This window comes from Saccoglossus kowalevskii, chromosome 16 (genome assembly GCF_978046115.1).
Source record: "Saccoglossus kowalevskii chromosome 16, keSacKowa6.1, whole genome shotgun sequence".
Classification (NCBI taxonomy): Eukaryota; Metazoa; Hemichordata; class Enteropneusta; family Harrimaniidae; genus Saccoglossus; species Saccoglossus kowalevskii.
In genome coordinates this window covers 17,803,623-17,828,565 of record NC_140656.1, presented here as the reverse complement: position 1 = coordinate 17,828,565, position 24,943 = coordinate 17,803,623, and the positions used below count along the sequence as shown (strand labels likewise).

The following is a 24,943-nucleotide window of genomic DNA, read 5'->3' as shown; positions in this document are numbered from 1 at the left end:
GTACAAGTTCCAAGTTCCGTCTACAGCCTTGATGGCACTCTTTATACTGCTGATTGGGTAGAGTTGTGGGCGTGTTTGAAGCTGGCAACCGAGATTTGTTTTAAATGAATACAATAGCTTCCGGGATGGCTCCAGTTGGATCGTGTGCTGTAATAAAAAGTGACAAAGGTTCGATAGTCTATTTTTGAGTGCTGCGGTAAAACAAAACCTAGCAAAGGTTCGACAGTCTGTTGGTGAACAAGACGCTCACCAAAAAACTACAGTATCTTTGCCAGATTTTGGTTTTGTTTTACCACTTACGAACAATGTACTCTCATGTGACCAAAAAGACTACCCCCTTGCCACCTCGAAAACTCGTTCTTAAAATGTTTGGTTGTTTATCGGTTATTCATTGTATTATGTTCTTGTAATTATCACAACTATAACTATATAATCGGATATCAATTGACTGTAATGCATATTTCTACATGTTTGCATTGATGAGGACGTTGTCATAGTTACCGCTATCAATTCGACATTCCACTGACTACGGCACCGTTCAATGTGACACATGCCGAGTTTGTGTAGATGTAACCCTGATGTAACACTCACTGGTATATTAGTATAGTCAGGTCGCATTTTGTCTTTACGTTTGACGTAAATGATACGTGATGAGGTATAATTTTTATTAAAATATAGCGGGTCAGCTTCCCTTCCCCTTCACAATTTAGTACGCAAAATATTAAAATGTTTTACAATTAATTGCTCAAGCGGAACTTAACGCTTCATAAAACTATCTAGTAAAACATATCTGAAGTACGTGACCTAAGATTGTCCACGCAAAATGGAGAGTGGCGTCAGTCTTTACATCGACATGCCACGTGATTAGGATTACAGCATGGCAAGCAGCTTGGTTCCGTCTTCCAGTTTGCTATCGTCGTGTTGTCATTGGCAATATCATCCATGATAAATATCAATGCATTCTGTATATCCACGAGTGCTGCCTTGTACTCCGCTGATGTTTGATTCAGAGGTGAACTCTCTGCTGGGTCCGTGTCAATGTTAAATATAAGCGGAAGGCTATGCCATTGTACTGGACCTGTTTTACCACCGCATGCAGCGGCAGGAGCGAAATCCTGACCTGGAATAAATTTGAATTATGATTACCGATACATTTATCTTATGATTTCAATCTGTAATGTAAATCTATTTGTATCAGTATTATGCATTATTTATAATTATAGAGAATGCAAAAACGGACGAAAATCGGTTTATGGAAGAACTTGGCTCCGATTTAAAGCGGAAAGTCGCCACCTGCGCATGCGGCAGACGGCCATAGCGTGTCGCTGTTTAAAAACAAACGTCTACCCATGAGGCTTTGCGTTTTAACGTGTGTTGTTATCGTCGATTGGGAGTCAATTCTCGCGCGGGCGCAGGAGGCGACCCTCTCACTTTAAAGTTTAAACTTAGCTATGTGATGGAGAAACTGCAACATGTAACAGTAATGAAAGTACTAAGTGCAATCATACAGTTTAAAAGTGTTTATTTACTGTGACCCAGGTTTATGGAACCTCAAATATTTCACCCTTTGTTGACTCTTACCAGGGAGCTGCTCTTACTGAGAGTGTTTTATATTGTGTATTCATTAACAGGGGCCTAACTATTCCAATTGATGTATGCGCACGCTATATAGTTGAGAAGGGTTATGCGCACGCCACATTGGGTCGTATCTGGGAGCTCTCAAATAGGACCTCACGAATACGACCTACTTTACATATTACCCATATTGCATTATACAAAATGGCTGGTAGGTTAGTTGTTAGTTTTTTTCGGTTTCTTCGCAGTGTGTACTCGATGTTTTGCGTTTACCAGTAATCGTACGTTTTCCTGACGCAGTATTTGAACCAATATCGCCTCGCGAGATAGCGATTCAGTTTGCATGTTTATTCATGTTTATGAACGTAGGATTTATTGACATTTATTGGAATATTTATTGGCATCGGACTCGTTGCGTTGACCCGAATCTTCGACAGCTTGTTAAACGGAAGAATAACAAATAGATTTCCATACTCTTCAGGAGTAAAACAGAGCTGTAACTTAAGCCCAACATTATTTAATCGTTTTTATTTTATAAATGCTCTCCAGACATTTTTGCTATGAACACTTGTGACCCTCCAACCAGTCGGAGCCCAGGAACTTTGATCAACTGTACGCAATCCCTATGAGCGGGGGGGGGGGGGGGTTATCGGCTGGTATCTAGTTTAAGAAATAAGGGATGAAGGCTCCAGCCAGCTCATATTTTTTAAACTCGAAATAACAGTCAAACGGAATGAAAAAATAAAATCTAAAAAAAAATACCAGCTTGAAGAATATTGGTTGCTGTTTAAAATTTCAAATTTGATCATAGTTCCTGTGCTCCAACACGGGGGGGGGGGGCTCCTTTTACCAAAACCACCACCCCATACCACTCCTAGCCCAATTTAATTGCGTATGTCCCTTCTAAGAACGCCTATAGTTATCTAGAGGGGGTATAGGGAAGAAGGCTTATTACTGAAACAAACGTACACTAGTACAAGTTCGTACTAAAACAAACACTCAATTCTGTCTCAAACCTCAAAATAAGCATAGCTCTAAACCTATTTGATAAATTGATAGCACCCATCATTAGCTATGGGTGTGAAGTATGGGGAGAGGAAGTCACTAAAAATAGCGATATTATTGAAACTGTTAACTATTCTTTCTTCTGATTACTCCTGAGGGTTAAAAAGAATGCTACTAAGCTTGCAATCTTAGGGGAATTGGGAAGATACCCTCTTGCCATAAAAATTATCACACAAATAATTAAATTCTGGCTCAGATCAAAACTTCCATAGACGCCCAAGTTAATAAAAAGCACCTTTGATGAGGTCAATACAGTAAAAACTAGGTGGACAAGAAATGTCGACAAAATAATCAGTGACAACAATCTTGATAAGGCAATAAAACAACAAATAAAAAAAAAAAACCCACACCAAACCAAGACTATCTCTGCTTTACTGAAAGAAAATTATAAAATAAAATGGAAAGAAGCTCTATTTGATGACAACAGAGCAAATGGTGGAACAAACAAATTGGCAAATTATAGAACATTCAAAACACAGTTTAAAATGGAAAAATGTTTAATAACAATGAGTAATATTAAACTGAGACACTCCCTATGCCAGTTCAGAATCTCTGATCACAAACTTCATATTGAAACTGGCAGGCATTGCAGAACTCCAAGAAATGAAAGGGTCTGTAAACACTGTGCTAAAAAGCAGATTGAAGATGAGATACATTTCCTTATGGACTGCAGTCTGTACAATACACACAGAATTGAATTATTCAAGTACTGTAAGGAAATTATACAAAATTTTAGGAAGTTAAATGAACTAGAAAAATTCAATGCAATCATGAAATATTGTTGAGGAATAAGAACTGCACAATACATACAAAAATGTATGCAAATGAGATGTGAGCAGCTCCACCAAAATTAAAAATATTCTTTCCACCATAATTATGACTCTAATGTGATTTTAATGTGATTTTGTTACCTCTTAATAATATTAGCTAGTGTATTGTATTGTACCGTATAAGTTTATTATGATCTTTTGAGTGTTTGTAATAATATTTAGCTTTATTTAGCATTCTGTGTAGTTGATTAACATTACTGTATCTTAGTGTAGTTTATTTTATTTTATCTTATCTATTTTTATTGTTATATGATCATAGAACAACTCACTGTAGTTCGTTTTAGTGTTGAATAAATAAATTATTTGACAAATTAATTTATTTTTTAATTCAGCTAATCCTTGTTTGAGGTAGTGATGTCTGGGGGCATTGAAGCATGTACTGTTCCAATGTACTATTTAACATCTAGTATGTTAGCTTGTAGCATTTAACTGGTACAATTGTATAAAACCAGTTTAATTCCTCTCCAGGAATTTGACATGTTTCAATAAATGTAAGGTTATCCTGATATTACTTGTTCTAGACCTGAGTGTTTTGGGGTAAATTTTTTTTCTAAGATTGGGGAACACAGCATTAAAGAACTGGGTAATATTCTTTCCACATTAGACGTAAACAAATTTCACTGGCTAACTCAGGTGACTGTGTATTATTGTTGTTGTTAAAACAACACTTCATACCTTTGTAATTTTTAAACATTATTATCTTGGTATAGTAGTGGTTTATACCCCGGTATAAGGAGCAGTATAAATTTGATATCTTAGAACATAACATGTTTCTGTTTTAGCATGTTTGGTCTTATATTGCTTCAGTGATCAAAACATTCAATCCCATTCCTATACACAGACAGAACCTATATTTCAAAACTGTGATTGGAATAAACATCTTTCATGATGTTGAATAGTTCCTTAAAATAAAAGAAAGACAGTGATTGGTGTGCTTACTACAGGCTAATTACTGCAATGTATTTTACAACAACTTTCTTTTGGTAACCATCAGGTGCTACAAATTTTTTCTCAATAATGATCAATGTATGTTTCTAATTTGTGTTTATTGAAAATCAAATTATTTTACTAATAGATGTCATCTCTATTACTTATAATAAATAAAATGTGGCTAATGATTTTTATCAAATTTACCGCTGCATGTACATAAATCAGATTAAATTATTACCAGTAGCTGATTTGGATGGCTGATAGACAGTATGAACCTAATAAAAAGGTCTATGATTTAACAGTAGAACGTATAGTTTCCTTTCTCAAACAAGTGAATTTTTAACCTAATGAATATTTCTATTTAGTATCCACTGGAATTCAAACCAGTGAATGTTTTTTAAATACACAGTGCCCTCTATGGGTTGCTTGGAGAAAGATACAAAATCATTTGAACTACCCCCGGTAATTGAAATTGAAGATTGCATAGCAATTGTTAGTTTTATAGAAGTTCAAGAAAGATTAATGTCTGATAATTGTAAATGTAGTTCCACCTTGTTCAAATTCTACCATTTAAAATCATGAAGTGAAGAATATCATTTTTCAGGCATGCCTTAATATATTGTGTGCACCATAGTTTTGGAATCAGCTGTCCTGAAAATTCATTTATTTAATATTTTAATCATTCATATTGTGAAAGGTGCAGCATTTGAATATTGCATATATAAATACAATACTGTATCTTATTGTTCACATTTGTCCAGCCATCCCTTTGTGCTAGGCAGCATTATTCAATTTTTGAGACTAATTGAATCCCACATCCCAAATGCCTGGGTTGAGATTTCTCATGGAAGGAATATTGTTTTGAAATAGAAAAGTGATTGTGTTTACAAATCATTAACATACCATTGTAGCTATATAAGGGGATTATTAGGTTTGGGCCAATTGATATTTAAGGTAGAGATGCAGTTTACCAGACAGGTATTTTAATTAGTTAATTAGGCAACCAAGATGACCTCCCTTGTCCACATAACTATATATTTTTAGAAAGCTTATTGTATGAATTTTAAAATTTTGTAAGTATTTTTTTTATGGACATTGTAGTTTGAAATATGCACAAAAATGTTTTTTTTTTGGTCAAAAGTGATTTAAAACAAATTCGCTTCTAAACCATGTCTCTGTTTCCTGTCAAAATTGGTTTACGGGTACATCTGTTTACTATGAAGAAAGTTTCGTCTTGAAAACTGTCTACCTGGGCAGCAGCTCAAATTTCACTAATTCAAGTTTATGCATAAATTAACACCCAGGCTAGTTGTCTGTATGATTGTTGTAACACTGTTCAACCAAAAACAATGCCCCTACGGCGTTTTGAAGATAAACACATTGTCAATCATTTGTGAAAATTTCAAAACAAAAGGTCAAAGCGTAAAGTTTATAAGAGACAATTGCTAATTTGTATATTTTATAGTTAAGTAAAAATATATGCTGATTTACATTGCTATTGGATTTAACAGAGTTCCACTATAAAATGCTCGGCACCATCTAAAAAAAAATTGTTATATATATATATCTGTCAGATTTGTTAAATTCGTGTAAAAATATGGAAATTTAGATTTTAAGTGAATATTTTTGTCATTTTTGGTAAAAAATGTTCTTTTCGACAACTAGTTCGAAATCGTAAGTCCAAATGCTTTCATATTTCCAGCAATGATACGTTGGATGGTCAGATTTGTTAAACTGGTGTCAAAATAAGCAAATTTGGATTTTTAGTGAACATTTTTCTCATTTTTGGTAAAAAATGTTATTTTTGACAACTGGTTCAAAACCGTAAGCCCTATTTACAGAGAGCTTTCAACTAAATATAAAACATATTACAGCTTTAAAGTATACTTTGAATATGTAATAGCACAAGTGAGTTAAGTAACTGGTATTTTTGATGAAAAATGCGATGATTATTCTGCTTATATCAGGTCCCTTAAATTGCACACATAATAATTTGGACGGTCATTATAAATAGAACATTGATACAGTCATTAGAAACAACTTTTAGATCTTCTCAGCTTATTTCAGAAGCCACCACATATATGGCACAACAATTGATCTTGCATTCAGCAATGTCTTATGTAAAACTGGAGTACATTTGTAATTGACTCTTTTATACCTGATCATAAGATTATTACTGCACAGATTTATTGAACATTTGTTCTTGGGTGTAACAAAACAATTACATATATGTACAACGTATCAGGAAAGATAACATTTCAAAAACATGACCACAATTTTCAAACAAAAACATATTTTTTTTTTCTCGACTATTTCTCAGGTTTTTGCACATCCATGATTTCTTAAGTTTAGCCTCAATGATGTTTGTCCAATGAAATGCACTATCCTTATGAACACTATAAAAGTTCATAATTGCAACTGCAAGAAACTGCAACTGCAATGTTTTCTAAATGACTGACTATGAATATTACAACCACAATGCCACGTCACTGATTCTTGTTCCATGATAATGAAGACAGCGGACCTATTTCGACCGTCAGGTCGCTTGGTTTTCAGTAGATTAATGATTTATTTCACAGCACAAATCATCACTGTGTACATGGTATGCTATCAAATCACATATGCAATCTATAAACGACAACCATTACAAGTTCTGAATATTAGGGTAACATCCATGTGAAATATAGGAATCTGAGTCTTTGATTTGCACAGAAGATCTGAAGTTTGTGGACTCCTAGTGATACGTTACTCAAAATAGGGAATACTATATAATAGCTTGTGTTGCATGCTCGTTGAATTATGTTTCTTTATTATTTTACCTTTTGATCTTAAAAATTACATTATGTTGTTCCTGATAATAAAATCAACGAAGATCCCATAAATTTGCATGCACAAAGTTTCTTAAAAGTGGGAATAAATATAACCACAGTTTGGCAGTGCCATATTTACAATTAAATAATTGTATTTAATGTATTCATGGTCATTAAAGCGTTGCTGCGCATTCCCTGTAAACAAATGTGTATTTTACACGTATTGTGTATGTCATGAGTTCCATATTGATTAGGACAAGTAGTAGTTTGACCAGTCATTTTCATAAACAGATTAAACAGCAAATACAGTGTTTATGTTAGCAACAAATTTCTTAAGAACATTTCCCATCATTTCCTATGCTACTTGTACTACCAGTACTGCAGAATTTACAGTTGATGGAAAATGTCACTGATATTAAAATATACAATCAATACAGTTTTTCTCTATTGGTGCATTAAAGTTGTTGTCCCCTATTTCTTTTCTCTATTTTTTTTGGAGTATAAAGAAAACTGGTATTTTTTTTTTTACAAAATTGACCATCACGTTAAATGTTTGCAGTTTTCCCCATAGACCACCATGTAAACTGAAAAAGGGTGTATAGTAATGAAACATTTTATTTAGCCATTTCTGAATACAGTCTTGAAAATGTATTGGTCACCCTTAATTTCTGTGCAAATGAATTTATTCACTGATTTCACCTCAAATTTGGTTGTTTTCCAGACTTTTACAAAATTGTTATATAGGCTTGTACATATGACTTACATATGAACATCCATTTGTGATACAGACTTATTTAACATGGACAAACAGTGGCAATTTTAGTGCTAAAAATACATCAAAATTCCCTGTTTTGGCCATTTCAGAAACAGATCTTGGTAATGCATAGACTGATTACATTCAAACTTGGTACAATGAAAACGAATGGGACCTTGATGCACGAGACATGCAGATATAATTAAAAATGGCTTACTGGTGGCCATTTTGTTTTACCAAATACAGTTCCAGGTCTCTATATTGGAAACACTGGAATGGTCAAGTTCAAACTTTATACAAACACCATACAACATGTGCTACTACTTGATTCAAGATTTAGTACTAAAAATGCATTAAACTTATTTAAATTGGCCTTTCTGAACTAATATTGAACCTTGATGCGCGTCCTTTCCTTTTGATTTAACAAATATAATTCTGGTTCCATATCTTGAAAGTACTTGGATAGTTAACCTGAAACTTTAAACATGCACACAACTCGGGATGCATATTTTTTATTCATATTTGTTTTTGATTTGTTTTTTATTTTTAGAATAGTGTGTTTTCTTTTTCTTTTTTTTTTAAATTATAGTTTTTAAATTTCTTTTTGTAAGACCCTTTTTATTCTTCCCTGAGGATTTTATGCATCTAATAAATATTATTAAGATGACTGCAGAAGGCCCCATCTTGGATGGATTTTGTTTTTTATGCAATGACTTAAACTTCATAACCAATGAGGACTGTATAACTTGTTAATAGTATTTTTGGGCAGGCAATACAGTAAAACTTGGGTTTTATCTATTTATAGCAGTTTAATTGTACCACAATAAGTCAAAGGTGACATTGTACACTCTTTGCCCAAAAACAATGTTTCTGGCCAAATTATTTTTTCAAAATTGATGCATTTCTTTACTACCATGGCCAACTACAAAAAAAACCCATTTGACATGTAATCTTTGACTGATGTGCATGGTGATCTGAAACATTATTTTGTTTTGTTGAGCTTAAACTATATATAAATCTTAAAAAACATGGCTAAGAAAACAGAAATTCTGTGGAACCACAGATAAATCATCCTTGTATATATCATGTGTGTTTGACATTCTGAGTGCATGCTTTTCTAGTTTGTATGTTACATTAGTATAGGAAAATGCAGAAAGTATTTGGTGTCCCTTGATGCCCTATTTTCACAGGTTCGTACAGAGTCCTGTCAGGAGCACTAGTGCATATAGAGATAGTCACAGAGTGTTATAATGAAGACATTGCACACTAGACTTGATTAACCTATTTAACAAGTTTATAATTCCATAGTTTGTAATAAAATGTTGAGATGACGATACGATAAGTATCCACCACATTCCAGTATATTACTTACATGCACTGTAGGCAACTTTAATACAATTATGAGGGTATTAGTGACAACTGATTTTCATGGATGTCAGTTCAAATTTAAATAGCTAATTATTGCTACTGCAGAACTGACACTTGCCATATTAGTCATCTAGAAGGCAGCACATTTACAGTTTTCAATTTTTTTGGGAAATTATCTTTACCTACTTAAGATACTTGATGAAATTTGTGGTGCAAATTTTCACTGGCCCCTTAAATTAGTTGCTCATAATTGTGGATGTACAGTTATTTATATTTTGTGGACACAAATCTCAATTGTCAGTTTTGCACCCAATATGTCACACAAATCATATGGACATTCAGAACCAAGTTTATTTAGTATGGAATAACACTGCAACCATTTACAATTATTATAAAACAAATTGTGTTTTATTAGAGAACCTGTATAATATAACTGAGGATGCTGATAAAGAATGCCATATTTTTTCCTTTATACTGTAAAGGGGGTAATTATTCACTGGGTTTTAATTTAGCTTATTTCGCTGACTGGAAAATGCGGTAAATTAAAACCCAGTGAATATGTAAAATTTAGCATAGAACACATTATCTAAATGACGAAACCGTGAATTTAAAACCCACTGAATATGCCTGAAATGGTAAATCAGTGAAATTTAAACCCAGTGAAAATTAGTCATTTTACAGTATTCTTTAGAACAAGCTGTATGGAAACCAACATTACTGCACTGTATACTGGATATAATATAAATTAATACTGGCTAACCTGGAATTATCAACATTGTATAGATGTGGGTGCAACGTCAGGACAGACATTTTGCCAGATTATTTCAGTTTATAATGAAAATATTTTTTTGATAATCATCTTATAAGCTATTTTCATTTGTTAACTTGAGTCTCGAGTCCAGGAAATAATTCCCTTCCCTCGATGGGTTAAATAAAGTGACACTGAAACATTACAATGAAAAGAAATTGTTTCAGATGATATTTAAATGTTTTTCATATTAAAAGTGCTGATAATACCATGAACTAACAAACATTCATTGTCAGCTGGATACACATGAAGCTCCATGCAATACATAACCCCCAAAATAGCTTACTGCGGAAGCACCCAACACTGTTCTGTACACTGTTCTAATACATTTGGAGTTATTGCTATATATCGGTACTGATAGAAAATTGCGTATTTCTAAAGATGCAATACAGTACAATTGATTAACTCATAACAACCTACTGAAGGAGGTTAAAGGTTACAACAACAACCAAAATTACAGAAAAAAAATTAATCAAATTACAATGGCTAATAGTTTAAAGACAACCAAAAACAGACTAAAAACAGAATAAAAGTTAGTAACGGAAATATATAATAAAGTAAAATAAAACACCAAAAAAAAACTATAAACTGAATATAAAAACAAAAACCCAATGAATAGGTGTAAAAAAGAAATAAAAGAAAAAGTCAATGACTAAGTACCAGGGGTAGGTGCTGCTGTCTAATAGCAAAGCTGTATTTCAGATATTGTGCCAGAGGAATTGCTAAGTTATTATTTGACATTATTTTTATGAATTTATTTTCAGGTGTGAGATTAGTAAAGTCAGGAATAATCTTTTCAGCTTCATTGTATAAAACGACCCTCTCTTTACTATATACTGGGCATATTATGAGGAAGTGATGTTCATCTTCAATATCATTTTTATTACACAATTTGCAGATTCTGTCGCTACTTTTGATTCTGTTGTGTCTTTCTTTTTCAATTTCTAAACTGTGATTGCTCAGTCTGAATTTAGTTAGGGTACTTTTCAGTTCTTTATTTTTTAGCTTAATTAAGTAGTTTTCCAAAATGAAGTTTGTTTTAAATTTTTTGTAAGTCCTCAGTTTGTTTTTTGTATTAGTGTTTTGTCTGTTATCATCATTAATTGAGTTAATCCAATGCTTTATAAATACATTTTTTATTTTATCGTATATCCGTGACATTTGTGACGATTTTAGCTCATTATTGTCAATATTTGATAGTGTTGTATTTGTAGATTTAAATACAGTTATTATTATTATGCGTCTTATATCTACTTCAAACAAAAGTAGCCGCTATTCATGATGAGAACTGGAAAACCAACTGTAACTTGGGTAGCTGGTAAACTGACCTAGCTGATGACAAACCACTATCAAAAAAACTTTCGACCCCATGTAGCCACGTACGGCCGTCAGCTATATGAACTGTACTCCGTCTACAAATGTTCATCTGCCGACACGTTATTGGACTTTCCCACCCACGATGACAACCAATAAATCATGTTTGTGACGTCTGGTCTGATTACACCCAGCAGCACAAGCTCTAAATCAGGGTCATATATTGCAGATTTGTATTAGAACAAATAATCGTGCATGGGCATCCTGTCTTCTAAGCTTTGTGAAAGCATAAGGTTTTGAAAGCATTGTGCAAATTTACAACTTTATAGCATTTCACACGTAATGCGCCATATACTGTAAAAGGATCAATTGTTCACCGGGTTTTAATTTGGCTTATTTCGCTGAATGAAAAATGCGCTAAATTAAAACCCAGTGAATATGTAAAATTTAGCATAGAATACATTATCTAAATGACAAAACCGTGAATTTAAAACCCACTTAATATACCTGAAATGGTAAATCAGCGAAATTTAAACCAAGTGAAAATTAGTCATTTTACAGTATGTGTATCGATGTCGCCATGCCAACGTTTCGTTTCGTCCTAGTTGTGATATTTATCTGTAAATGTCAGACCATTGGTCTGAGGTTCATCGCAGACTCTATTTAAAAGGCTGCGGTTGAGATTTCATGTTTATCCGTCGAAAATGGCAGTTACTTATCACACAACAAAAACTTATTAGTTACGACAATATTTTCTTGACATTTTATGGAAACAATTCGTAGTGTGCATAAACCTTAAAGAAACATAATAGACAAAACAGTAAATTTTAATATTACTTGTTCGTGCTGTTTTGCAGCACTGCGAAGGAAAATGAAAGATTACAACAATTAGCACATATGGCTGGAAGTTACATTTGTGTAGACAGGTTTCAACATTTCATCAGATAATACAATTTATATTCAATCATCTAGAACAAACTTTTCCAGAGAACACACGCGCACAAAGATTTTGTGGTCTCGTATTGGGGGGGGGGGGGTCACAGTAATATAAACAAGGATACATTTTGCCGAGATATTCAAATCAGTCGCTATTATGATTTACAGAGGCGGCGACACGAAATATCCCATGGAGGGGCAAGATCTGCTCATCACCCCTCGCTTACTAGGAGAACCCAGGGGCATACACTTCCTTGAATTTTGAAATCTAGACCCTCTACAACCTAAGCTATTTCCTTCATTTTGAGGGGCAAATTGTGCTGGCACAAAAGGTTTCAGCTTGATTTTCGAGTGACGGCATATTTTACATGCCCCTGAAGTGGTTCTCGTTTTTAGAATATTAGAAATAAGTATCGGTCTTATTTCTGATCAAGATAGGTATGAATATCGGTAGTATTTTCCCAATTTGGTGTATTTATGGTTCCGTATATGAGCGAATATCCCCACCTCAGATTCCGGCCTCATATCCCTAGGTAACTGTTTTATTCGAAATAAACAGTGAGGACAGAAATGGTACTTTGGTATAAATATGGGTATAGATTTTGCCACTATCCGGTTATAAAATTGGCCACACTTTTGAGCACTCAGGGGCACTTCCCTACCCAGCTATGTATCAACTGCCCCCCCCCCGCGTGCATGCCCGTGAATGTGGTTATGCAATAGAAAGTAATGTCTACACGTAGGTAGGGTTATTAAAATCGAGAAAACAAAATACGGGTATATTTTTTCCGACATATAAGATAAACGGAAAAGAGGTTATTAATCAATCTTCAAGTTTTACATTTTTGTAATTTCTTCTGTGTATCTCTCCGGCGAACCTACCAGCGAATCTCCGGTAAGGTATACTTAGTAGTACGTGACGTTCAGAATTCCCCCGCCCCTGAATAATCGCGAAGAACAGACTGGCGTGTTAACTGCATAAATATGTATAATTTCCTTCCTGAATACAGAACTTAGTTGATCTAATCGTTAAGGCGTATGATACATTTTGATGTGAGTTAATTTGTAATGAATAGTTCAGCCAAACACTGAATTATATCATGATGGTGGTATGATGAATTATATTTTTTTTCAAAATGATATTTCTGGATTTCATAGAAGTATATTTTCATTTTTTGGCCGGCTAATGTTGGATGTGCAAACCTCATTCGGGAACATGTATATTCGGTGTTTAGAATAAAGATGGGCAAAATGCTAACAGGGCAATCGTTTTTATTGATGTGTTGAAATTACGCCAATAGGGTATGCTTTTGATGTTTTTGTTAATTGAATGTTTTTGTTGTTGTTGTTGTTTTTAAAAAATTGTGTACGTATTTGAAATTTATTTAAAAAGCTGGAGAACCCTTGTATCATCAGAGGGACTGTGCATCATCATAAGAATAGCGGATTTTGCACGGAATAATGTTTACTTTCTCACTTGACTGAACGCTTAAAACCCAGAGTAAAGAATAAACTTTATAAAATAGTCGGATGGTTGGGTGATCTACTAGTATCACATGGATATGTGTAGTATAGTCAGATGTTTGAGGTTATATACTAGTATCACATGGATATGTGTAGTATAGTCAGATGGTTGAGGTGATCTACTAGTATCACATGTATATGTGTAGTTGTAGTCGGATGGTTGAGGTGATATACTAGTATCACATGGATATGTGTAGTTGTAGTCAGATGGTTGAGGTGATCTACTAGTATCACATGTATATGTGTAGTTGTAGTCGGATGGTTGAGGTCATATACTGGTATCACATGAATATGTGTAGTTGTAGTCGGATGGTTGAGGTGATATACTAGTATCACATGGATATGTGTAGTTGTAGTCGGATGGTTGAGGTGATATACTAGTATCACATGGATATGTGTAGTTGTAGTCGGATGGTTGAGGTTATATACTAGTATCACATGGATATGTGTAGTTGTAGTCGGATGGTTGAGGTTATATACTAGTATCACATGGATATGTGTAGTTGTAGTCGGATGGTTGAGGTTATATACTAGTATCACATGGATATGTGTAGTTGTAGTCGGATGGTTGAGATCATATACTAGTATCACATGGATATGTGTAGTTGTAGTCGGATGGTTGAGGTGATACACTAGTATCACATGTATATGTGTAGTGTAGTCGGATGGTTGGGTGATATACTAGTATCACATGTATATGTGTAGTTGTAGTTAGATGGTTGAGGTGATATACTAGTATCACATGTATATGTGTAGTTGTAGTTAGATGGTTGAGGTGATCTACTAGTATCACATGGATATGTGTAGTATAGTCGGATGGTTGAGGTGATCTACTAGTATCACATGGATATGTGTAGTATAGTCGGATGGTTGAGGTGATCTACTAGTATCACATGGATATGTGTAGTGTAGTCGGATGGTTGAGGTGATCTACTAGTATCACATGGATATGTGTAGTATAGTCAGATGGTTGAGGTGATATACTAGTATCACATGGATATGTGTAGTGTAGTCGGATGGTTGAGGTGATGTACTAGTATCACATGGATATGTGTAGTTGTAGTCGGATGGTTGGGTCATATACTAGTATCACATGGATATGTATAGTGTAGTCGGATGGTTGAGTCATATACTAGTATCACATGGATATGTATAGTGTAGTCGGATGGTTGGGTCATATACTAGTATCACATGGATATGTGTATTATATGTACATGCCGGATATTTTGTCTTTTACGCATTGATGAGTCTGTCACAGGGTTCACAAAGAATCACGTGTAACTGCCTCTTAAAAGAAAAATAACATTGCATACTCCGAGGTTAGTATTAAAGCCAATCGGCGAATTTTGCAGGGGCTTATTGCCAGTAGCCCATATTCTCGAAACCGTGGCGAAATGAAACATTAAGCTCAGTGGTTAGTTTACGCATCTTTTAAATGTGTTTTGATTCACAGTGCATTCGGCAATCAACTGCAAGTCAGTTATGTGAATATGAATTGCATTCACTGGCAGCCGTACTAATGAACAAGTTGAAATCGCATTTAACGGTAGAAATATGATAATTCTTAAAACATCTACATTTCTATGAAAGGCCTCAGTACTCTATATTGTTTTAATTTTTATGTAGCCGTTGTTGTATTTTCTGATTTAGTAGTAAGTGCAATGTATATTTCATTAAATGAGTGAAACAAAGACGTGGAATTCATCACCTAAACTGAGTATAATAATTTGTCAAAATAGCAATAGAAAATAATATTTCTTTGGCATTACCCAATCTCATTTAATATACTTATTAGACAACAGAAAGACAGACAATATGCAGGGTTACATCCTTAAATGACGATTCACCGTGAATGGAAGGGGTTCACTGCTAAGTTGAAGCTCCTTGTGTTGGAGAGGTATAGGTACATTCTGCGCTACGGAGTTCTCATTTCAAACTGTTTAAGCCCTCTTTTCAGTGTAATGTAGAACTATGTCTTATTATGACAACACATCTTCATCAAAATGTCGAAATTTGAATATCCATTTTAGTACAATTTACCCAAAATGGAGCCTGAGTTTTAAGACCTTTTCTAATATAAATAAGAAGTGGAGTTTAGAACACCTATTAAAACATACCATCTTACATATTTCGACATTGATTTTGCAAATAAAACATTCGCTTGAATGGTATCATCCCACTGCTGTCATTTGAAATAAAATTTGCACTCTGAGAGAATTTATAAAGCGTTATTAGTGTACTGGAAAATGCCATTCTCTGTAATAGCACGGACTGTGACAAAACGTGAAACCGCGAGTTCTATATAAGTTTGTTGAACGTAAATAATCCCATTACAGCATTAAAACATGAAATTTAGTGCTGATGGTCAATTCAAATAATGGGTCAAATATTTTTTTAGTCTATGAAGACGAATCATGTATATTTTATGTAATAGATTGAGAGTTTCCTGTCACCCAGATTATTTGGAAATCTGTTTTTCAAAGCTAAATTTAGATAGCACCGCAGTTCTATTCAACCCACACATTTATAATTATAAGCAAACGCTGTTTTATTTTAGAATTATCTTGCGAGCATCATTGTTTGTTGTCATCAGAGTACTTCGCTAGGACCTACAGGACTCTATAGTAAACGTGTCGCTCTCCATGACCAACTTCTACAAAGTACCGAAAAATCTAATTGTTGAAAACATCACTACCGGTAAGTTGAAGATTATGAACTGGAACTCGAAGGCCTCAAAACACATTCTGTGCCCAGGAATATAACGGCACACGGCGTTTGAATCAGTCACAGTACCGACCGTTACATCGCGAGTCATCGAATAGTAGCACCGCAAACCAAGGGTCATTCAATAACCAAACACTCCCTTGCTCCCTTGCTCTGTCCGACTGTGTGCGACCCGAGTCCACGTCGCGAGCTCAGTTTCTATTTACGAAATACCAAATATATTGATACTAATGGGCCCGGCAACGTTAAATTATAATGTGCCACAACGCCATTGAACAATCAATACGTCACTTCCTGAGTCCTATTCGTGAGGTCGTATCTGTGAGGTTCTATTCGTGAGGTATATAACGCCCTCACAGGTCACTATTCGAAAATGCTTTATATTACTCGTGGCCAACATATGTACTGTGAGTGTCTGGGAATGTGAAAACCAAATTGAATCTGGGATTTGTAATATCAAAATGTTACGGTGAAATGCAGAACCCAGGAGAGATATCATGAATTACGTTCACAAAACATAATTCAAGAATCATGTATAGATGTTTGGTCCATGAAACGAGAATGTATAGGGCAAAGCAAGACGTCTATGAAAAGAATCACATTGCAGTGACGTAATGTATTGTATTGTAACGTGAAGTGATATGATATGACGTGACGTGACGCCATGTGATGTAATGTAACGTGGCGTCATGTAACGTATTATAGCATGAAGGGAATCAGACTTAGAGATCGTAGATCGGCAACAAAATGTTGTGTTGTAAATAATGCTAGGGATCTTAAAAAACGTCAGAAGGTAAAATATTCAATAATTTTCATACCAATTAAATAAATATTATAAATACAAGTTGGTACATACCTGTGAGATATAGCGCCTTGTACCTTCCTACTCGTACAGTATTCAAGTCACCCATGGTACCAGATGAGGCACTGTTTGGATGAAATAACGCCTTATACGGAAATATAAACAAATATTACAATTATAAATTGTTGTCAAATTAATTGTTAAAAATCCGAACATTATATCGAATTGATTGGGAAAATGACATTTTATTTTATTTCTTGTAATAATTATAAGATCAAAAAATAATTCCGGCATTTCATTATGCAAAAAAGTGCAACCGTTACGAAACCTATATAGTCTGATTGACTTTTTGGTCAAAACATATTTGTACACGTAGTTGTCCAGATTACCCACAATACCTCCACGAACGCGCGTCGGGTTACGTCATGACCGCGCGAGATCACACCATGATCACGCGAGTCATGTATCCTGACAGTTGTGCGACAATAGAGACATTAAGATGCGCATACGAGAACGGAACGAGAACGGACACGTCACTGCTTTGTGCATGACCTCCGCGCGAACCAATGACGTCATCGGTTGCCTGGTCGTTCGGCAGTCGTTTTGAACGTGATCAAGGTGATTCACTCGTAGTTGATTTCCGAGAGCTTTTCTCGTTGTCAATTTTGAATAATTTTCATTGACATTGATAAAACGTTTTATATTAGAGTGTTTTTGAATATTTATGATGAAATAAGAAATATTGGATGCATTTTAGCTGACATTTATACCCAGTGAAAACGCATGACATTGATCTGCTAAAAGAGGATTCGGCAAACAGGCCTAGGACCTCAACAGAGTGGATGGAAATAGTGAGAGCTCTGTCAAATGTCTGTGAACTAACTACTAATTCTGACTCCGGACGTGAAATGACATAACAAATTTTATTAGGTAGTTATTTTCCCCAATGAGAGACGGATTGACATGGTTCTGGTTTCAGTTACGTTCCCGTTGTGGGCGCTTGTACTTAATCGTTTTCTGACACCCGAGAACGTAACGCAAACGCAATTAGAACATCACGTTACGTTCCCGTTACGTACGCAAATCTTAAACTCTCAACTGTATCGTTGAATCATCTGTACTTGGAACAAGAATGGTAATTATACGCAAAAAATAACCATTGATCATGAAATATGCCTTCTACTTACCCTCCCATCATAGATTCGTTTACCACCGAATAACACTTCTGTGATATCTATACCATCAAAATTTCTATTAGCAGGCATGGCAACACCAGCTATGGTTGCTATGGTAGGGAATATGTCCATTGCACTGAGTAAGGAATCCGATACTTGCCCTGGTTTTATACGCCCAGGCCAGTAAACTAACGCCGGTTCACGGTGACCTGCTTCCCACGGGGTCAGCTTCCCGGTGCTTCCACCACCGCCTAGTACATGATGCATGAAGAGAATTACGTAATTGGGTATGATATAATAATTGTAATACAATGACGCGAGTTAAAAGCTATTTTTACGATGAAATATGAGTGTGTTATTTGTATATAAATTATGTATATATTCATTACCATATTGTAGTCATTATCTAAGCATATTTATATCATGATGTTTAAGTATATTATTGTGGAAATAACGATTTCTACTTTTGAAAATACAAATCACAACTATAACAAGCAGCCTATCGGCTGAGATAGCTCCGCTGTTAGCAATGCACATTTCAATTAAAAAATTGAAGACATCATTAGAAAATGAACAATATGAATAGTATCAAAGCAATCGGACTTACAGTTTTTAACAAGAAGTCGAAAATATCACTTTTTACCAAAAATTACAAAAATATTCACCAAAATAAATTAATTAGAGAATTGAAGATATCATCACAAAATGAACAAATATGAGAGAGGTCCACATGTAGTACCTATATATGTAATATCAAAGCAATCGGACTTACAGTTTTCAACAAGAAGTCGAAAATATCACTTTTTACCAAAAATGACAAAAATATTCACCAAACTTAGAGAACTGAAGATATCATCACAAAATGAACAAATCTGAGAAAGGTCTACATGTAGTATCTATATATGTAATATCAAAGCAATTGAACTATTGGTTTTTAACAAGAAGTCGAAAATATCACTTTTTACCAAAAATTACAAAAATATTCACCAAAATTAGAGAATTGAAGATATCATCACAAAATGAACAAATCTGAGAGAGGTCCACATGTAGTACCTATATATGTAATATCAAAGCAATCGAACTTGCGGTTTTTAACAAGAAGTCGAAAATATCACTTTTTACCAAAAATGACAAAAATATTCACCAAAATTAGAGAATTAAAGATATCATTACAAAATGAACAAATCTGAGAGAGGTCCACATGTAGTACCTATATATGTAATATCAAAGCAATTGCACTTGCGGTTTTTAACAAGAAGTCGAAAATATCACTTTTTACCAAAAATGACAAAAATATTCACCAAACTTAGAAAATTGAAGATATCAACATGAAATGAACAAACCTAAGAGAGGTCTACCCAAGGTACATATACACCAAGTATCAAAGCATTCAGGCTTGTAGTTTTCAAGAAGAAGTCGAAAAAGTAAAACATTGACACGGACGACGGACGACGATGACGACGGACAATCACTCATATGATAAGCTCTGCTCGACAAAGTCGACAGCGGAGCTAAAAATTAAGAGACCGATTGCTGGTGAATAATTTATTTATGGTACGTACCATATATTTCTTGCCATTTACCAATGTAAGGTCCCTGACTGCCAGCATACTGACACTTGATTACCCATGGGCCATTGTCAGCTGCAACAAAGGCACGTACATGCGTTGTAGTGATTTGACTATTCAAGAATTCAAGTTGTCGTAGTCAGTCATTTGTTTGTTTTGTTTTCGGGCTTGAACATTCATTATAACAGATGATCTGGTAGGGATGCTGTTACATCTACTTTACACGCCAATGAAAGAAGTCAGTGCCATGAATTCAAATTTAGAAAACGTCACATGATATTCAAATATAATATTAGATTTTCATTTTGAAATTTGACAGTAATAACCAATTTTAATATTTTTAGTTTTACTCAGTCCTAGCGGGCCGTTTACCTGGTAGGAAAAATGTATTTCGCCATATGTAGGCAGTTATATTTACAACTTTTTGTTCTCTTCAAACTAAAGAAATTACATGTTGTACACACAATTGCGGTGCCATTATACACTGCTATGCCAAAAACACTTCCCTTATAAATTATTTTTTTTTCAATATGATCGTATTATACACAATCTCTTGCGAGTACACAGTTATAATATTCAGTGAAATATTTTGCATGTAATTATTTAAACTGTAACCATGTTCATTCATGTCAAGGTATGGTTTATTTCGACTCACATGTAAACCAGACCATCGTGTTGTCCTCTTTGCCAATAGCTCGCAGTGTAGACATGATGTCACCGACAATATTGTCCATTTCATGCAAGGTGTCACCAAAAAATCCGTTGACCGACATATTCGTGAACTTTGACCCATGACCCAGGGGCACGTGCATGTGAGTGAATGCAACATACATGAGGAATGGTTTATCACTATTTTGGCTGCGAACGAACAAAAAACAGAACAATTAGTGGTTTTACGTCATCTGGTATATTTTTTTATTTATGTTTACTTTTTAAAACAAATTTTGGATACTCACGTTTGTTTTAAAAAGTTTACTGTTTTCTCAGCATAACTAGCTGAAAGATTCCATAGGTCCAACGGCTGTTCAACTACAGTGTAATTTTCATACAGTGGTAAAGCGTACTCATCATTACTTGTGTACTCTCCGAAACTGTCGTACTCTGTATAAAACGATCGATAGCCGCCGTCAGATTAGTTTTACCCTACAGCAAAGGGTACAATGCATAGCCAATCATAGCCTATCAACTACTCGTATCTGAAGCCTCCGAGACCGACGCACGGCGCAACAAATGTGGACAACGAACACTGGAGGGCGAATAATAAAAACAACTGATCGTTTTATATGGCTACGAATGGGTAAACCTGATAAATACCACGTGATTTATTTATTTTTATTTTAAGAACACAGTTTGGCGATTATTTTTTACGCAATGAAATTCCAAAGTGCAAACAAAAAAACAGCTAAAATGACACAAACGTTAACAAATATAATGACTGGACAATCTAATCATGCGCTTTTTGGTAATATGATGTCTTCATACGCCCCCAATCGAGCATGCGCAGTACCTACCGTCCGTATGTGGTGGTGACCAGTGAAGATCCTTTGGGCATGGATTCCGAGATGGTATGTCCCTACCAGGCACGTCGGTACACCCAGAGCCAGGACTGAGCGGTAGACCAAAATAATAGTCAAATCCTGTCATGATAAATGGGAAAAAAATCGATAATTATTCTGGAGGATGGCTAGAGATTCAATCTGATTAAGATAGGATCCTAGTTAGAAATTAAACTGAATAAAATAAAAATAAAATAAAAATAAGTCCGTGCACATGTCAGAAAGGTATCAATTTTACCTCTGTTGATTGGATGGAAACTCCCGTTATTACCAAGATGCCATTTACCTGGAATACAAAAGAAACAATAGTGAAACCGGAAGTCAAAATTCATAAATGTACTGCACTAAATACTTCTTTCGGGGGAACTCGCGCCCTCTAGAGACGAATTACTTCTATGACGTAAATGAAAGGGAGGCAACATCGTGTTTGATCTGCAGTCGCCCGCCAATAAAATTAAACGTTTTTTAAGAGATTTAGTATATTCTAAATGAATACACAGCTGAACATAATTGTTTTAAACGATGTTGCTTTCTCCTATCAACGCCATTGACATTGTTGCATCACACGACAATTTCGTCGCTAGATGGCGCAATTCATAGGAAATGTGTCGTTCGCCATATTTCACTCACCTATCATTGCCGTGTTGTAACCAGCATCGTGAAACACCTCGGCAAATGTGGTTTCATTCAGTGGTAGGCCCCCTACGGCAGCATTTGGAACCAGTCGTGTTATTCCGTTTCTGATGCCCAGGCGACTAGTCAGGAGGGACGCACGTGACGGTGAACAAATAGACGCCGCCGCGTGAAAGTCTGTAAATCTGTGAAATAATGTATTTGATCATAATGAACGAGTTTGGGAGATTAATCGTCACAAAACAAGATGCCAAAGTGACTGACGTATAATCTACCAAACGAGCTCATTATATTCTGCAAAATATTGACCACCTGTTGCAAGTAAGTTATTTTCAGTGTGTTTCAGTATTTTTTTAATTCGAATATGGTCTAGGCCATCGTCGAAGCAGTCGGCTATTTTACGAAAAGATCGTTTCAATGATTTTGTTATCAAAAAAATCCTCAACGAAACTTACACAGGAATATACAGGACCTATATTGTGCCTATTGCAAAACAGTTCAACCGACAACCAGTTAGTTAGTTTTTTTTTGCGAAAGTGAATTCTATGCGCGTGATTTTACTGTGCTAAAAAATTTTATATTTCAAACATCAAACATGCACACACAAAGTGATTTCTCGAAATGTATATTGATCAGGTAACTTTGCCCTGGTAAAGTTTATTGAAAACATTATGCACAACTTTGAGTAATACTGCTAGAGTAAAATATCAACATTACTTGCTATGATCACGTTAGCAAATAAACCTGTGGTTACTTTCAGCAGCCTGCTGGACTCTGATCAAAACATGTCTCAAACTAGCATGTAGGCCATCGGAAAGCATTTTGGCAAATTTTACTGAAGACTGGTTTTTCATTGCTCGTGAATTTTAATTCATGCAAATGTTACGAATTTTTCACCCAGTCGTGTCATGTAACCCCCCCCCCCCCCCACCGGCTTCTTTGACTTGGTGAGCTATGACATGAACCAGCACATTTTCTTCTGAGGTTGATGGTTGACCAGGCTGGGTGTGGGTGTAGACTAACGTGACTGGGGACTTAAAACGCGGTAGTCGTCGCGTTGCGCATATGGGTCTCATATAAACAAAGATGGCGACTTTGACTGTTGTGCAGATCAACGAGTACGAACTGAGACGTTTCCAAGCTTTAATTAGTCACCAGCGGTAATCAGTGCAAGTCGCGCCCAGGTCAAACCTCATACTTGTGATTTCCATTTGAAGAGCGCATTGGATTATGGGAAAATCAATGTTTTATAAACGCAAATGTCGCACATGCGCAGCGCGACGACTACCGCGCTTTAAACGTCACTCAGCCTGGTCAACCAGCAACCAGCCAATGTGGGCGATCCCTGCAACATGACTCCTGAACCGCGTCTGTACGATAATCCGCAATATTTGTTAAATCGCGAACAGCTTGGCAATATGCGTGCCAAAATTAAATCTCAAATACCATCACCGTGACCTCGACCATAACCCCATTTTCTCGGGTGCGAACATCCGGGTATTTTCATCGCATGACAACCACAACAGATGAAAACAACGGTCGAAAACTCTCAAAAAACTGTGCTTTAGGCTAGTTGTTGAGACTCTCAGCAAGATTGCCCCTACATATGCAACATATATAAATTTGGGGTTGTCTCATAGTTGAGTTTGTGCTGTTTTCTCGCCAACACTTCGACCAGCTTTTACAGCAGCTCCGAGTCGCCGCGCAGAGCCCTTCGTGAGCGTCATCACAACATAGAACGTTCTGTGACGTAGCTCCGCCCCGAGAATACCACGTGTGACAATATTTCTGTTTTGTCGTCGTCGGTATCACCGCGAACACATTACCTCATTCCGCCTTCAGAGAGCTCATCCAAATTTGGCGTGTCTGAAGCAGTTTTGAGGGGATTCCAGTTCGCACCAAGATCACCCCAAGCCATGTCGTCTGCGAATAAAATAATAAAATTCGGTCTTTCATCGCCGGTGACTAAAGAAACAACGGTAAACAATGTGACAGAAATCAGTGTATTTGTCGGAAGCATCTTCCCCGTTCCGACATGAACACTGGTAAGCAGCGTCAAAACAAATACTGCGCCAGCTGTTAAAGTCAGGTGACATGTCACATGATGACACAAAAGAAGTCGCTACTATATGCGGGACCAAACTGAATCAAAGCAAGATCGTATTGCGAGAAAGGATGACACTCGTTGGAACTCATGATGTCAGTGTGAGGTTTGTTCAAATTTTAACAGTAAATAAACAAACGTTCACCTTCAAAAATATAGCAAACACAGTTTAATAAAGTTTATTCTCAATCAATGCAAACCGATGATGCGACTCAATTCGAGGGCAAAAAGTAGGTGAAAATGATGACTCAGTACAAGTTCCAAGTTCCGTCTACAGCCTTGATGGCACTCTTTATACTGCTGATTGGGTAGAGTTGTGGGCGTGTTTGAAGCTGGCAACCGAGATTTGTTTTAAATGAATACAATAGCTTCCGGGATGGCTCCAGTTGGATCGTGTGCTGTAAAAAAAAGTGACAAAGTTCGATAGTCTATTTTTGAGTGTGCGGTAAAACAAAACCTAGCAAAGG

General features: G+C 35.6%; 1 protein-coding gene across 1 annotated transcript; it reads right to left on the bottom strand.

Annotated features, from left to right (window-relative positions):
• Window positions 1-617: 617 nt before the first annotated feature.
• Window positions 618-24,571, bottom strand: LOC102807530 (arylsulfatase G-like). Its single transcript, XM_085490909.1, has 10 exons — window positions 24,199-24,571; window positions 22,370-22,557; window positions 21,978-22,025; window positions 21,695-21,820; window positions 21,140-21,284; window positions 20,839-21,041; window positions 20,178-20,258; window positions 18,628-18,866; window positions 17,495-17,585; window positions 618-1,120 (listed from the first exon to the last, which is right to left on the bottom strand). Exons 1-10 carry the CDS (start codon window positions 24,390-24,392, stop codon window positions 837-839), a joined length of 1,599 nt encoding a protein of 532 aa, XP_085347035.1. The 5' UTR covers window positions 24,393-24,571; the 3' UTR covers window positions 618-836.
• Between the last annotated feature and the right edge of the window lie 372 nt (window positions 24,572-24,943).

Coding starts and splice junctions, on each gene's coding strand:
- LOC102807530 (XM_085490909.1), bottom strand. CDS start 24,392: ATGCTTCCGACAAATACACTGATTTCTGTCACATTGTTTACCGTTGTT. Junction 22,558..24,198: donor CTCTCTGAAGGCGGAATGAG/GTAATGTGTTCG, acceptor ATTATTTCACAG/ATTTACAGACTTTCACGCGG. Junction 21,042..21,139: donor GTAAACTTTTTAAAACAAAC/GTGAGTATCCAA, acceptor GTTCGTTCGCAG/CCAAAATAGTGATAAACCAT.